The following is a 14,624-nucleotide window of genomic DNA, read 5'->3' as shown; positions in this document are numbered from 1 at the left end:
CTTAAGATCTTGCATTATTATGATTATTTTCAACATTTTATTCAATTTATTCACATTTATTATGGAAATTTGTTCTTCTTCGCACCGCCAACGCCCAGCCCTTCCCCCTCTACCCATCGGCTTATCAAAAGGACACACCCTGGAACAGGAATTGTGCTAATTAGACCGACAACGCCACGCACATCATCAACGTGCCCGCCTTTCGGCCACGAATCGGGATATTGCCACACCCATCTTGCGGCAAGTGTAAATACAATACGTGTACGTGTGCCACAGAAAACTATTTGCTCAATAAATCAAATTGACTGCACGGTGGCAAGTAGAAAGCTATATGTACACCCAATTAGTTAAACATTAGCAGGACATTGCGGCATAATAAACCAACTGGAATGAGCTCAGACCAAGCCACAAGTGGAACGCGCCGGGAATTGCCAAAAATTTAATTAAAATTATGCAAATTTGCGCCATAAACGCATTAAGGCTACGTCCTTGCCTTATGTCTTTTAAGGACATTTTTTTAATCTGTCGCTAATGTATGCCTTTGAGCGCCAGAGATTGGATTTGCATACTCTCATGCTGGATACATTGAATATGATAACGCATACAGTGTAAATAAATGTTTCAGCACTGAAATTAAATAATACAAAAATAAAAGCAGTATTTTTGAGTGCTAAAACAGCCAAATAAAGTACTCAAACAAGTTGCTAATTTTAGCAAATTTCTTCACTTAACAGAATTGTAGTATAAGTCATGACCATTTAGCCAAACTATACCTTAAATCTGAAATATGCCCTAGAGAGCATCTCAAAGTATCATTCCTTTTAGCCAGTTAGTGGGTGTGTAGAGTTTAATTGCGTGTCCTCAGCAGGATCAAGCAACACTGGGTGGCACTTATTTGCGTTTCACATTAAGCAAGGCAACTGAAAAGGAGCTTAGCCAGGACTTAGTGTGTTCCGCCGCCTTTCCTCTGGTGTCTGTTTGCTTAGGCTTATGCTTTGCATGAGTTGACATCTTTATTGCCAATTTATGTCCTTGCTGGCCCACTCGCAATTCGCAGGTAATTTCGCTTTGGGCGTGTCCAAGCCCAAAGGGAAGTGAAATAAAACGAAATGGACCTCGTCATCGCCATTTCTTAATTATTTGACAGACCGCAAAAAAGAAAAAGTGCCCATTTATGGATTTATGTTTTTAATTTCGTTTTACTCGCAAGCGGAATAAATTTGAAATACAGCCTACGTGTTTGTTTTACAAAATGTTCTGGGTGGCGGAGTAAATGGCGTAACCGAGCGGCAGTTTTATGGTTGATTTGGGTTTTCGCTTCCTTTCGTTAGTTTATTTGTATGTTTTATTACGCTTTTCTTTTACGCTGCTGCTGAGGAAATCAAAAAGTTTGAGGAGCGGCCTAAACTTTATAGTGAGGAACTTTATGGTAAGGAAAAAGATAACGCAGCCGAAAGGCAGCCAGCGATTATTTATGAACCACTACAGCCCAAATGAAATTGAATATTGAATAGTAAATCGGTGAAGCGAAGAACTCATTTAATTTCCATTGCTACCCCCAAACTTTCGAGGATTATACAGAATATTTCCGAGATTCCAAGAAGCCCCAATTAGCTCAGCTAATTTTTGGGCAAATGTTACGAGGAAAACCAAGTGAGCAGCACACATAAACCATCAAATTAAAAGCTGTTGGCAGTGGGAAAATTGCTTGGCAATAATAATAATTTGTGGCATTAGCGGGGAACGAAATTTTCTGGCTAACTTTTCCGTTGCAAGCAGCCATTGATAAAGTGTCGCTACACAATTTATCAGCACTCCCTCCGGGAAACTGGGAAATGAAATTTGGCGGGGAGAGGGGGAGTGCTGTCGAGCGGGAAAACGTGGGGAAAACGACGACTAAACAAACATTTACTGCCACTACTACTGCTGCACCTGCCACAAGGGAAAGCTGGCTGTGTGGTAATTTATGAGTCAGGCTCTGGAAACGCTGTGCGCCTCGTTGGTTTTTCACAATTTTTATTATTTTAAGAAGGAGCACATAAACCGCACAAAGTTCCTCCGTTTTTGAGGTTTGCAAATGGAATTAGCCCCGAACTTTGCATCCAAATTGGCGCTGAGTAAAAAGTTATTGTGGTGAAAATTTAAATGAATAACTGGGAAAATTGAAAATAATTTCAAATGTATGTATTTTCGCAAGTAAAGTATATTAAATTGCTGGTGAGTTTTGGCAGCCGTTTAAATTAATTCTCGTGGCCCAACAATTTTAGTTATTTTACCAACTTAAATTTCATTTAATTTTTCCTTTTAATGTATAAATAAAGTTAATAATTAATTAAAAATGTATTTATTGCAGGCAAATATTGCAGCAAATTAAACACCTTTTCATATTTCGTTAAAGTTTTCACCCTGAAAGCAAAGTAAACGCTATTATCACTTATCGTAAACTCAATTGTGCCCCCAAAAGCAAGCTATGAAATTTATATTAGGCTTGGCCCATATCGCTGGACATAAAAGTGACTTCTATTAACGCTTATTAGATACCATAAACAGGAGCATATCCTACGTTAATGCGCATTGGGGAAAATAATGCTCAAGGCGACTGTGGGACAACGAGGCGGCTACTTAACAAAGTTAAGTTACACAAATTTGCCATCGGGCGCATAAAAACGCTTGCGGATGTAGTGGCGTGTAATGGAGTGCAGTGTATATACCCCTAGCAAACATCTCTTTATACACATACATATATGTGTATACACTTAAACAATTCATATTTGCGACACCATTAAGCAGAGGGCCGCGGGGATCCCGGAAAACTGCGGGAAAATGGAAAAGTGCGAACAAAAAGGCAACTCCGATAACGACGTACGCCCAGCGTGTTGATACAGTAAATAATACTGGAAGCGCTGGACACAGGATTTCCATTCATCCGCACACACACAGCACACTGAAAAAAATGCCTTTCAGTTGCTTCTAGTTGTAAAAACATTTTTTACCAAATTCATATTTGGCATTTATTATATGAACATTGAAAAAATAAACTATGTTTGCATCATGGTATAATTGATATAATTTGATATTTTTGTCAATTTATTCTATTTTAGGGTAAATGTGATTGAGAACTTAAAGGTTGTTGTAAACAAAAAAGTTAATCAAGTTGTATAAATTTCTCTGAATTCAGAAAATTAGGAAAAGCACCACATTTTGCTGCTATGCTATTCTATTTTTTTTTTTTTTTGAGTGCAACCACACACACACACACACCGAATGTTGAACAGTCGTTAATATGAATGTATTGGCTGTAGGAGATTGAGCGGGACTTACCTTCGTCCTCGTCGTCATTGAGCTCCGTGATTGCCGCCTTGTCGCAGGGACGGTCAATGCCATTTGTTGCTTCCGACTTGCCACTCCCCCCGCCAACTGCGGCGCCCCCGTTGGCCGCCTTTGCCTCGCCATTGGAGATAATTGAACTGGATTTGCCGTGATTCGTATGATTGCTAGCGGATGACTTGGAGGACTCGCCCTCCAGCGGAGGAGCACTAGGCTCCGGTTCGCCATTGCTCACCGCATCGATGGCGGCGCCATCCTTCGTCTTCAGCTCCTGGCTGGTGTTGCAGCCCATCTTGCTGGCTCGAGGATTTGGCAATTTAGTGCGCTGCTTTTGATGGTGTCTCTACGCTTTCAGTTGGCCTAGGTTACCCTTATTTTGTTTAATCAATTGCACACACACACCACTCACTCACACACTAGCACACACACACACACAGGAGCACACACACACACACTTCCGAGCTGGAAACTAGTTTATAAACGATACTTGTTGTTTCTGGCCCAATTTGCACTTTGACTTTCACGATCCGAAACCTTTATCGCATTAAATGTTTACAAAAATACGCTGAGCCTTTGGTACGCTTTTTGCCCAAAAAACTTGGGTGTTTACAAAAGTCGTTAGAAAAAGGTGCACAACCACAATTCACTAGCCAAAGACCTCGCACGGAACCGGAAGCGGAAACCAGCTGGATGGCAGACTCGCAGCAAAACTGACTGTCTCTGGCACAAGCTCAGGCACAACTGACTTTGACACTGAATGGCGCCGGCGACGCGTCCTCACTGCGGATGCCACGGACCCCGAATGCCCGACATCCCCACATCCTGCAGGAGCTGGAGTTTCGAGCTCAACAAGCAGCGACGCGCCAGCCGGCAGTCAACGGCACACAAAGCCCAGGGAAACGGAGAGCCAGGACCTCTCCAGTGGAGAGATGGGAAGCGAGAGAATTCTCTCTCTCACTCTCTCGCAGGACTCACAGTGGGCGCAAGTAAGTGATAGTTGTGGCATTTAAATTAATAAATGAAATAGGTGGTTAATGCTATTGAATTATGATGGCCATGTGAATGAAAATGTCAATTAATGAATTAAAGAATAAATTTACAACTATGGCTGTCTATCGAATAGAATAAAATGGTTTTGTATCAATATTTATTTTAAGAAAATAATATTATACCACTGTTTAACAAGGGACCAAAAAAGAGAGCTGAGGAGAGCGCGGCTCTTGCCAGGCGGCAACAGCAGCAGCTGCCTCTGTTGTTGGCTGCAAACTTTTTCGCAAATAAACAAACCGACGGCCGAATCCCACTCACAGATACGCACGCACACAGCCATGGGAACGCTGTGGCTTAGAGGCGCCGCAGAAACCGTTGTGGCGGCGGCACAACCAGAATCCAAAGAGCGGCAAAGGCAGCCAAGGCAATGGCATCATCATCGAGAAAGGAATGCCCACACTCACACCAACACATTCCAAAGGACTCTCTCACAAACACACGCAGAACAGCTGAATGAAAGCCCAGCCAAAATGAATGCAAATAAAGGAATTTTTCCAAGCTGAAAACCTGGCCCATAAAAATATCAATGAGTACCGGCCGCTCCCTTGAGTATATATAGCAATTCATAAAATCAACTAACTTTTACATCTTCTACAGCTCAGCTGTCATCTGGCTTCCCTTTTTATCTTGGCATTTAAATTTGGGAGTTGGCTCTTTGGCTTGCAGTGGTGTGCGTGAGCCAAATGAATTGGTTTAGTTCCCTGTTCTGCTCAGTAATTGTATTCCAAAATCTCTCTGCACATTCGAAATGTTTCACTTAATTTGTCGAGCTCAGCTAGGAATTTGTATGTATATTTTACAATTCACATTCGTAGGAAGGAATTCTTGAATGAATTATATTTTAATTACATATCACAATATCACAAATTATTATATCACCACAAGCTCAAAAACTAAATTGGTTAACTGGGAATGCAGTAACGTTTTGTGCAAGTGTATTCCACATTTTATCTTAGAGATAGTGCCATAATAATAAAGATAAAGTGCGCATAGTGTAGTTAAAGTGCAAGCCACGAATCTTCGTAAGTCTTGGGGCAATTTTAATCAAAACTTCCCCCGCTCGCCCACAAAATGAATCGCACATATGTATGTACATATGTTATTTTATTACAGATGTCTGAGCATATGCAAATTAGCTTCACATTGCATACGTGGCATAAATGGGCAGAATAAACAGTCCGAAATGGGGCAGAAACGGCCTGAAAGGCATTGGTAAATATGCACCAACAACAGAGCGCTCTGTTTAAAACACAATCAAATTATTAATTAAAGCGAGGCTATTTAATTAACATGTCCATTAAGAGGTGCAGCCTTGATAAAAGCTTTAGTCAAGCCAAAAAATCGGAAAAAAACTCGAAACTGAACAAATTAATTGAGTTTCAATGGCCATAAATGCCACCAGGGCCTTCTGAATTTCGATTCAAATTTAATAAGAGCTTTCCAAAAGAGCAGAGGCAAATGAATATTGATTGAAAACCATGCGAACAGAAAATAAAACACAAAATCGCAGTTGCGAAACCGCAGATTTAAGTTGCCCACAATTCCCTTTAAAGTTCAGCAAAAAATCGAATTCGTTGGATGCCAAAACGGCTAGCAATTAAGTGCGAAGAACTCGCCGCCTTTTCAGCAGCTGCACTCTGGCGAACAAAAACAGGATGGGTCAGGACAACGGACAGAACTTGTCGCGGCTCCAAGACTGATGGAAAAACAGCCTTGAAAGCGTGAATTCGCACACCCCAAAAATGCCTAAAGTTGGTGGGAAAATCCAAAGGCGAGAATTCCAAAGTCCCTTGCCACTTGACTGCCACTTCATGAGGCCAAAAGCGCCGGAGACACATAAACCCTTTCAGGTCCTGATAAAATGACTGACAACGCGAGTCTCTGGACTCGAGAGTCTTAGGCCCAAAACTTGCGCATCATTTGCCAGCGGAAATGCCTAGGTCATTATGTTGCCCAAAAGATATAAATAGCTTTGTTTTCCAGATAAAAATGTTTGGCTTTTCGATTTTTCTTGCTCTTTTTGTCCCTTTGTGAGTGAAAATAAGAAAAATACGTATACGCCGCGTGGCTGCAAAATCTGACTTGCCCTTTGCTCTCTGCCACGCCTCCTCCCAACTCATTTGCCGCCTCCTAACTTTGGTTCTATGTTCTTTTATTTATTATACCCGTTACTCGTAGGGTAGAAGGGTATATTAGATTCCTTGAAAGTATGTAACAGATAGAGATCTCAGGAACAAGTTAGAAAGTTGAGCTCAAATAAAATGTTCAACTTTCTTGTTTGCCATCCCACTAGCTAAGTAAGAGGTATCTGATAGTCGAGGAGCTCGACTATAGCTTTTCTCCTGTTTTTTTGGTATGTTTCGGGCTTTCCTCTCGGGACTTCTAGCAAATGGAAAGTTCTTCGCGTGCTTTTTGCCGTCATTTTGCAAGTCTGGAGTTTAGCGGTGCGCAACAATTTTCAGGTCTACTTGAAAAACTGACAGCGAGCAAATAAATTTAAAGTGAAGTTTCGTATGTGCTCTTGAGATATTGGGCTTAAGGTTCTCGCAAACAGAATCCGATTTTCATAAGTACTTGAGCAGAGCGGAAACTCGACGAGTAATTTATCCGTATTCCGTTTGAGCGGCTTAACTCCTCCATTTCCGCTCTTTTGTTGGTTTTTATTTGACAAGCTGACAGTTTTCTTACAACGCAATTTATTCGCATTCCTGTCTCATTATTTATCCGACTTTTCACCTTGACCGTGTCCTTTCTCCCGCGTATTTTCCATATCTGCGTATCTGATGTCATGTTGGCGAGAAAAGCGTTTCTTTTGTCACCACTTTTTCCATCTTCCGCGTTGATTTGTGGCAACATAGAAAGTCGCTAACGGTAATTGAATTAGGCCAGAAATGATATATCCGAACATATTCCCTGTTGTTCCCTTGACGATGACGATTAATCATACGCCACGTTGGAAAGGCGTTGAAGTGAAATATCCATCGTACGTGGGATTTAATTAATTGTGTGTTATTAATGATCATGCACGCATTTGCGAGTTCTTAAGAAGTTCTTATTATTTAAATAATGGCAAATAAATACCTTTAAAATAAAGCACAAGCCTGGCATTTCTGTATTGAAAATATTATTTCGCAGGAATTTGCACAACAGCTTTAAAGGAGCTACACCCATCGCATGGCTAGCAGCATTCATATCCGGTAACTCAGCTCTTGGCCAAATGCCAAGCCAATATTAACAGGGAATATGAGCAGACAATAGTTGGCCAAGAGGGGCTGGCGGATCGCATCGAATCGGTTTGTCTGGCAGACAAGCGGCAAACCAAAAAATGACAGTTCGGATGTCAGGAGTGCTCGATGTTGACTTTAAAATCACATTCAAGAGTTCGCTCGGCACACTCAACCGGACTTGTAGGAGCAGTTCAATTACACGACTCCCTGCCGCATGCATGCACCGCCTGCCACGCCTACCTACCCAGTCGAAAACACCCGCCCACAACTCCGCCGCCCACCACCCACTCACCCACACGGGCATGTTTATTGAAAGGTTACATGAATGACACACACGCCACAAAAACTGAAGCACCCACACAGACTTACGCCGACCGCAGACACACACACGCACACACACAGGGGCGTACAGGGGAGTTTGGAGGGGGTTGGGCATTTTTGGTGAGATATCAATTTAATTATGTCCTTATTAACTCATTAGTATGTATTAAAAGGCGCCTTCTTGGTACTATTTGGCAGTTAATTATGTGAGAAGGTTTTTGATGTTTATCTCTAAGTATATATGATGTTAGTATATTATAGGAGTCATTTTATTTGTCCTTGGTATATTTACAATGATGCCACATATATTTATATATTCTTTGTAAACTGTATGTATTAGATATTCATTTCAATTCGATCCTATGTGTGACAAATACTTAATTAGCTACTCAATTATTCATACACAGTTGAAATAATAGTTCTAAGTTTTCAATTATTTTTAAGGAGCTCCCAACCCCCCTTGTGCACGCCACTGCGCCCATCTCACACGCACATCAGCATTTGCATTGTCTGTGGGCACCCCCTTCGATTCGTCCCTTTTTGGTTGCTTTTCATTGCATTAAGCGAATGTATCTGCATGCATATGCCACACGACAATAGCCGTGTATATGCAGTGGGGGAAACCGGAGCAGCCCGCTGCCAATTGCAACAGACGCCGCCGTCTGGCAGCTCGTTACGTGCCATCACGAAAGGCTCCCAGTTGCCGCCCGCCCAGCTCCCAGCTCCCAGCCGGAGTTTCCACATCGAGGCGCCTCTTAAAGACCTGTTTGCTTTGATTTAAGCTCCACTTTTTTGCCTACTGGTCATTGCCTACTTTTCGGCACCGCACTTCCCGTGTTTTCGGTTAGCCAACGCTCAGATTGCCTGATGCCTGATGGATGATTTTTGGTCAATTGATTGATGTACGAATTTTACAAAAGTTGACTAGGATTTCAGTCATTTCAGCCAGCCCCACCTTTAATGGGTTAATCGTGGAAAGGCCCAACCCTGATGTCCTTTTATACTGTTTCCACAGAAGGAACATGCATTTTAAATTAATAATGATATTGCAGTAAACAAAGCAATTACTTATCTTCCCCCGCAGAAATCCGTCAAAGGTATCATTAAAAATGTATTACAAACCCAATTCCATAGACGAGCATTATATGTGGAGTTATGGTTCAACATAAACTTGCTTTCTAAGCCACTTAACGATGGCCAATAAAAGAGTCGAACCCAGCGGTCGGAATGCCTAGCTTTTTATGGCTTTAATAGGGCATCTAAAACACACTCTACGTGACCTGAGAGTGTTTTTAATTAACAATTACCACATCGGGACGAGCCCAGAAACACGTGTCGAGTTTTGTGGCTTACCTCGGGGCCTTGGTTGCCTAAAATTAAGATAATAGCCCGTAAATTGAGGGGCGCCCCAGCTGAAATCAGTGGAGGGGCTGCCCACAACTGAAGCTTGTTTCTAATTTTGGAGCGTGGGCGACTGCAAAGCCCACAACATGAACGGGAAACAATGGAAAACAAACTAGACCGCACCTAAACGCATGACGCAGCCGGGAACCCATCTATCCGAGCTTAAAAACCGACGGCTTGCATTTTAATTACGTTGTTCCTTACACCTTAACGTGTTGAAATGCCATAAAAGACAACAAAAGCATGTCGGTCAACAAAAGGCAGCAACAGCCAAGTTGTAAAAAGGCTCAGATGGCAAAGGGAAACTCGGATGGCGTGGAAAATGCGGATACCCTTTAAAGATTGCAGTTGAATTCTTCAACCTTTGAAGAATTCGTGTTACAATTATATTATTGGTATTGGAATATTGGTATATTATACACTTTTGACTTACTGTCTGTCACCGCCATTTGATTCCACTTTTAATATAGTTCCCATGAGTGAAAGGTATTTTCATGTCGAATAATTAGCAGACCCAGAACGAGCCCATGCAGCAATTAAAATGTGCTATTTGCTATCCCACATGGTGGTCAAGCGAAGCGCCCGAATTCCCCGGCGCAAAGGTGTGGAAATGTCGGTGTGTTGACCAGCGGCGGCGACTTGTGCTTAGTGAGCGTGTTTGCCTCCATTTCGGTTGCCATTCTGACTCCGTTTGCCTTTTTCCGTCGAAGTGTGTGGTCAGCTGTGGTCAATGATAAAAGCGAAACGATAATTTCCGTTCGTGGAGCTGGGTGGCAAAGTGAGCGTTGACATGCAAATTTCCATTTAAGGCAAAAGCTTTCTAGGTACCTTGTAATGGAGTCACTTTTTTGGATGAGCCGAGGTGAAGGTCAGAGTTAATTTGAAAGTTTCAGTAATTCCTCAACAACTTGTATATTAAAACTACTGCTTTATGCGATGCCGATGTACAACCACATTGCCTTAACCAAAAAGAAGATACTCTGCAAAAGCTAATGGTAACAACATCTTATGATGTTGCCTGCCTTAGTGGCTCCGAGTGAAAGCTCCAGGCTACCGCCCATCGTGTCGTGTGTCCCTGATGGAATTCCGTGGTGGTGACATTCGCCACCTGCAGCTTCTTTAGGTAATCTAGTATTCTTGGAACGTTGGCCTTGACGCCCAGCATCGTGGTGAAGATTCTGCGCCGCAAACAAAACCAACGTTAATTCAATCTCAGCAGCTAATGAAGATTGACTCACCGCACACGCTCCTTGTGTTCCAGACTCTCGTCTATGATGCGTTGCACAAACTGTACCTCGCCGCCCACGCACGTGAGTTCCTCCTGGCTTCCAGTCCTGGCATTATTGGGTGCTGGTCGTCTCTCGGGATTCCTGGTATTGCCGCCAAAGGGATTTGGCAAGTTCGAGTCGAAGAAAGGTGGATTGCACAGGCAAAACTGATACACTGACATTCGCTGATCCTGCTCAAAATAGCCCTTAAAGATGTTCGTTTTGTCTGCTTGAGCATAGACTTCTATAAGGCTTTCCAAGCGATTTTTCTTTACATTCTCGATGGCGTATTCTATGTTTTGGGGTTTCGATTCCAGAGCCAACATGTGCCAACCATTTTTCTTGGCTCCTAGGAGCGAGTAAATGCAGGAGGAACCGCAACCTGTAAGGGAGTTCGTTAGTAAATCATTATAGCATATTTAACCAGAGCTTACCTATGTCTATACCACGTATGTCCTGCAAATTTAGAGGCTCCATTAGATCCTCCAGCCACAAAATGTAATTCAAACGGAGTGCCAAAGTGGGCACCAAACTGCCGGGTGCAAAATCCACGTCTAAATCGTAGTATTCCTTTAACAGCATTTTGGTCAACTCACGCAGGGTCTTTTCATTGCGAAAGTTCACAGAAACCTTGCCATTGAGCTCCTAAACTGGCAAAAGTTTATTAAACTCTTTTTGTCTAAGCACATTAAGTTTGAACTTACCAACTGGCACTGCGCTCGAAAATCTTTGTATTTTATAGCCATTTTTGTATAGTCCGGCTGCGTGCGTAACACGTTACGTGGATGCATGCCGAATTTCTTTTGATTTCCCTTAGTTTTTACCATGTTTTTGTTGAAGAAATAACAATTACCAATGAAATGAAATGCCGCCGAAATTCGAACAGCTGTTTAGTGCAGCCGTCCGGCAACGCCAGCGAGCAAGAGATGGCACAAATTCGCTGCAATATTTGGTAGTTTTATTTGACTTTTCTGTGCCATCCCTGACTGGTCATACAGCCACTTGCTGATTCAAATTTTGTAAACAAAATAGTAAACTAATGTCTTGGCCTGGCAAACTGCTAGTCACCTACGAAAACTTCACCGCCGATCTGCCAGTTCTCAGCATTGACAAGCCACCAGATGGATGCCCCGCTTCCTGCCACTGCAACTGCAAGTGTTGTCGGGGATTCAGGGAGAAATACGTGGCATTCAATGGCGAAGGAGACACCATATTTGGACCTGATTTCTCCAACCAGTTATGCGAAGAAATCCAGAAAATTATGCGCTTCCGAAGCTCGGATGTGCTGCTTTTACTGCGGACAGCGCAATTACGTGATAATTTCTGGACCAATGAGTACTTCAAGGCGGATTTACAAGAGGATTTTCGAGCCATATTCGATGCCTTTGAAGACAGAAGCCGAAAAGTTCAATTGGAGAAGCTAGCTGCGATTCTGGACACAGTGAGCACCGGCTACAGGCGAGCAGTCAGCCAACTGACAGGCCAAGAAGCACATGGAGCTCTACGTCCCAAAATCGCAGCTACATTCCTGCCAGGACTACGCTGCGATTGTAATAAATGTGAGAATCTACCGTGGAAAAAACTGCAGGACGTGGAGGATCACCAAAGCACTCATCGCTACTCAGACAACTTTCACTGCCAGATTTGCTACAGGCGATTCTACCTGCAGCACTCATTGAGCGCACATATAATCAGGAAATCAACCAGCGCGCAAGAGCTGCACGAAAATAAGAGATACAAACGATTACTGGAGAATCAGAAGTCCCAGGAGCAAAAGGAGCTGGAGCTATCACCTGGCAAGTTAGAGGATATATTGGTGCCAGTTGCCAAGGACCTGCGGTCGTACTTCAAGGAGGAATCGAAACCTTCAGTCCAAAAACGAAAGACTGCTACCCTCAGCAAATGTCCAACCTGCGATCAGAACTATGGCTTCTCCTTTAGCCACCAGCTGCATATGGTGAAACACAGGCGGGCGAAGCTCGATACGAACTTCCCCTTCCACTGTTCCTTTTGCAACAGGTCGTTCCTCACGCGGAAATTCCTACTTAAGCACCAGAAGCGGGTTAGAACGTTCAGTACCCTACTATATCGTCCATTTAGGTGCACTCGCTGCACTGGGAGATTCCAGCTCAAGTCTGCCCTCGATGCCCATGTACTGCGGATTCATGAACGCAAGAAACCCTGTCTCATATGCAAACTACCCACACCCCGTCTATGTTGCTCAGCTCATTCCTCTAGGGAATGCAACAAGGCCTTGCAAAAATATCGGGATAAAATGCGTCCGTTGAGAGAACCTCCAAAGGGAGGTCGTAGGAAGCAGCCAACGCCAGTCTGCGAAATCTGCAATAGGAAGTTTACGAAAAAGTATTTTCTCAAGGAGCACATGAACAAGGCGCATTTGCACAAGCGGAATTTCACCTGCGAGATCTGCGGAGCGAATTTCTACAGTCAGGGCACCATGCAAACCCATCGAAAGGCAGTGCATCTTTTAGTTCACACCATTAAGTGTGAAGTTTGCGACCTGACCATCAAATCGAAGGGAAACTACCTAAGGCACTGCAAGTCTCAAAGCCACAAGGATAACCTTATTAAGTTCGGCAAAACCAATGACAAAACGAGGGACACCAATTGCAACAAACGTTTTTCTACTATTTTACGATCCACTGAAGAAAAGCTTGAGTGTGAAGCGAGTTCGTCAACGAACACAGATAAGACGTTTGAGAGCGAAAGTACACACCATTCCAAGAACGTTGACAGAAAAATCAAACAAACCCAATTGAAAACTCCCGCCAGATTGCAAAAACGAGTTAAGCTTAAGTTCTGCGCAACCTGTGGAATTTCAATTGTAGGAAGTATGCAAAGGCATTACAGATCCATTAAACATAAACTTAACTTAATGGCTCACAGCAAAAATACTCAAAAATTAATCTAAGATCTTTAATGATAATATACAGTTTAATCTCATATAAATAAAATCAAATCCGTTTTCTTTTTTTTTAGAAAAGGACCAAACTTAGACTAAATAATTTATTGCACGGACTTTTTTTAATGAAATATATTTAAATATATATTTTATATAACTTGAAAATACTTTTATGATATTAACATTATTTTTTGTGCATTCAAAAGTTGCGCGGTAACAAAGATACTGAAATACACCGAGCCGGGAAAATAGTATTATTCGAAAAATGATCATTTTATAGTGTAGCCTACAACGGTCACTCTTAAAAGTATTTCGGCAAAACAAAACACATTTTTACAGAAAACACGCTATAACTTTAATAATATTGATTAGAAATGTCGGAAACTAGCTCCAAGGATAATGTCAAAACGGCAATGACCTATATTTGCGGAGGTAAGTTCGCCGCATTATGTACTTCAACAGGAATACGATTTTTTAATTGCGGGCACATGGCTGCGGAATGGCAACAAAAATTGTTTGAACTTCATTTAATTATTTAAATATTTTGCAGAATGCCATCATGAAAACGAGATGCGTCCCAGGGATCCGATTCGTTGTCGCGAGTGTGGCTATCGTATCATGTACAAAAAACGCACCAAGCGTCGTAAGTAATCCTGCATATTTACATTCCTCCCCAGAAGTCTCCAATGGCTCTCAAACTGTACTAATGAAATCTTTCGTTTTATTTGCAGTTGTTGTCTTTGATGCCCGGTAAAATAAAAACCTGAAAACCTATGGAGACCCGTCTAAACAATACTTTTAAGCAGTTAGTTGGTAAAAGAAAGCGTGTGCTTCAATAAATGTCGTAACCCCAAAAACAACAGCGTTTTATCATTAAATGGTATAAAGACAAAAAACAATTTGAATGAATAACATATAACATGGAATCATGTAAATGTAATTTGATTATTACAAAGGAAAGGCTTTCGACTTTATAATATACAAAAAATAGTAAAAATAATAAAAAGTTTACCATAGTGTACTCTGTTTTAACAAAAATTAGTTGGATCGGAGTTTCCAAATTATATACGCTTTTATTAAATATTGTAAAACGTACATCCGAAT

At 42.0% G+C, this 14,624-nt stretch overlaps 4 protein-coding genes across 6 annotated transcripts in view; 2 read left to right on the top strand and 2 right to left on the bottom strand.

Moving 5' to 3' along the window:
* The window catches only part of LOC6548993 (cilia- and flagella-associated protein 91), a 34,598-nt gene extending 30,444 nt beyond the window's left edge, over positions 1 to 4,154 (bottom strand). The window contains exon 1 of the mRNA XM_001975508.3: positions 3,322 to 4,154. Within this exon, the coding sequence (XP_001975544.1) occupies positions 3,322 to 3,619 (298 nt within the window). The 5' untranslated portion in view covers positions 3,620 to 4,154. The remainder of the gene's footprint in view (positions 1 to 3,321) is intronic.
* Positions 4,155 to 10,157: 6,003 nt separating this feature from the next.
* LOC6548994 (U6 small nuclear RNA (adenine-(43)-N(6))-methyltransferase) lies at positions 10,158 to 11,529 on the bottom strand. Of its 3 annotated transcripts, none has more exons than XM_001975509.3 (4): positions 11,302 to 11,529; positions 11,032 to 11,242; positions 10,568 to 10,979; positions 10,158 to 10,507 (listed from the first exon to the last, which is right to left on the bottom strand). In XM_001975509.3, exons 1-4 carry the CDS (start codon positions 11,422 to 11,424, stop codon positions 10,336 to 10,338), a joined length of 918 nt encoding a protein of 305 aa, XP_001975545.1. In that variant the 5' UTR covers positions 11,425 to 11,529; the 3' UTR covers positions 10,158 to 10,335. The 3 variants fall into 3 exon arrangements, with proteins under 3 accessions (XP_001975545.1, XP_026836716.1, XP_026836717.1); XM_026980915.1 differs by having other exon boundaries at positions 10,573 to 10,979; positions 11,302 to 11,519; XM_026980916.1 differs by having other exon boundaries at positions 10,573 to 10,979; positions 11,032 to 11,247; positions 11,302 to 11,319.
* Positions 11,530 to 11,544: 15 nt separating this feature from the next.
* Positions 11,545 to 13,572, top strand: LOC6548995 (zinc finger and BTB domain-containing protein 41). Its single transcript, XM_001975510.3, has one exon. It carries the CDS (start codon positions 11,637 to 11,639, stop codon positions 13,527 to 13,529), a length of 1,893 nt encoding a protein of 630 aa, XP_001975546.1. The 5' UTR covers positions 11,545 to 11,636; the 3' UTR covers positions 13,530 to 13,572.
* Positions 13,573 to 13,780: 208 nt separating this feature from the next.
* LOC6548996 (DNA-directed RNA polymerases I, II, and III subunit RPABC4) lies at positions 13,781 to 14,380 on the top strand. The gene is made up of 3 exons (XM_001975511.3): positions 13,781 to 13,952; positions 14,071 to 14,163; positions 14,252 to 14,380. Exons 1-3 carry the CDS (start codon positions 13,895 to 13,897, stop codon positions 14,272 to 14,274), a joined length of 174 nt encoding a protein of 57 aa, XP_001975547.1. The 5' UTR covers positions 13,781 to 13,894; the 3' UTR covers positions 14,275 to 14,380.
* The last annotated feature ends 244 nt before the right edge of the window (positions 14,381 to 14,624 follow it).

Source organism: Drosophila erecta, unplaced genomic scaffold, assembly GCF_003286155.1.
Source record: "Drosophila erecta strain 14021-0224.00,06,07 unplaced genomic scaffold, DereRS2 tig00000092-arrow-pilon, whole genome shotgun sequence".
NCBI lineage: Eukaryota > Metazoa > Arthropoda > Insecta > Diptera > Drosophilidae > Drosophila > Drosophila erecta.
This window is presented reverse-complemented; position numbering and strand designations above follow the sequence as displayed.

What these genes read in the sequence shown, in the direction of transcription:
- LOC6548994 (XM_026980915.1), bottom strand. Translation starts at nt 11,424, where the DNA reads ATGGTAAAAACTAAGGGAAATCAAAAGAAATTCGGCATGCATCCACGT. An exon ending in TTCGAGCGCAGTGCCAGTTG is followed by an intron (nt 11,243 to 11,301) that starts GTAAGTTCAAAC and finishes TTGCCAGTTTAG; the next exon opens with GAGCTCAATGGCAAGGTTTC. An exon ending in GTCTGGAACACAAGGAGCGT is followed by an intron (nt 10,508 to 10,572) that starts GTGCGGTGAGTC and finishes TTTGCGGCGCAG; the next exon opens with AATCTTCACCACGATGCTGG.
- LOC6548996 (XM_001975511.3), top strand. Translation starts at nt 13,895, where the DNA reads ATGTCGGAAACTAGCTCCAAGGATAATGTCAAAACGGCAATGACCTAT. An exon ending in AATGACCTATATTTGCGGAG is followed by an intron (nt 13,953 to 14,070) that starts GTAAGTTCGCCG and finishes AATATTTTGCAG; the next exon opens with AATGCCATCATGAAAACGAG. An exon ending in CAAAAAACGCACCAAGCGTC is followed by an intron (nt 14,164 to 14,251) that starts GTAAGTAATCCT and finishes TTTTATTTGCAG; the next exon opens with TTGTTGTCTTTGATGCCCGG.
- LOC6548995 (XM_001975510.3), top strand. Translation starts at nt 11,637, where the DNA reads ATGTCTTGGCCTGGCAAACTGCTAGTCACCTACGAAAACTTCACCGCC.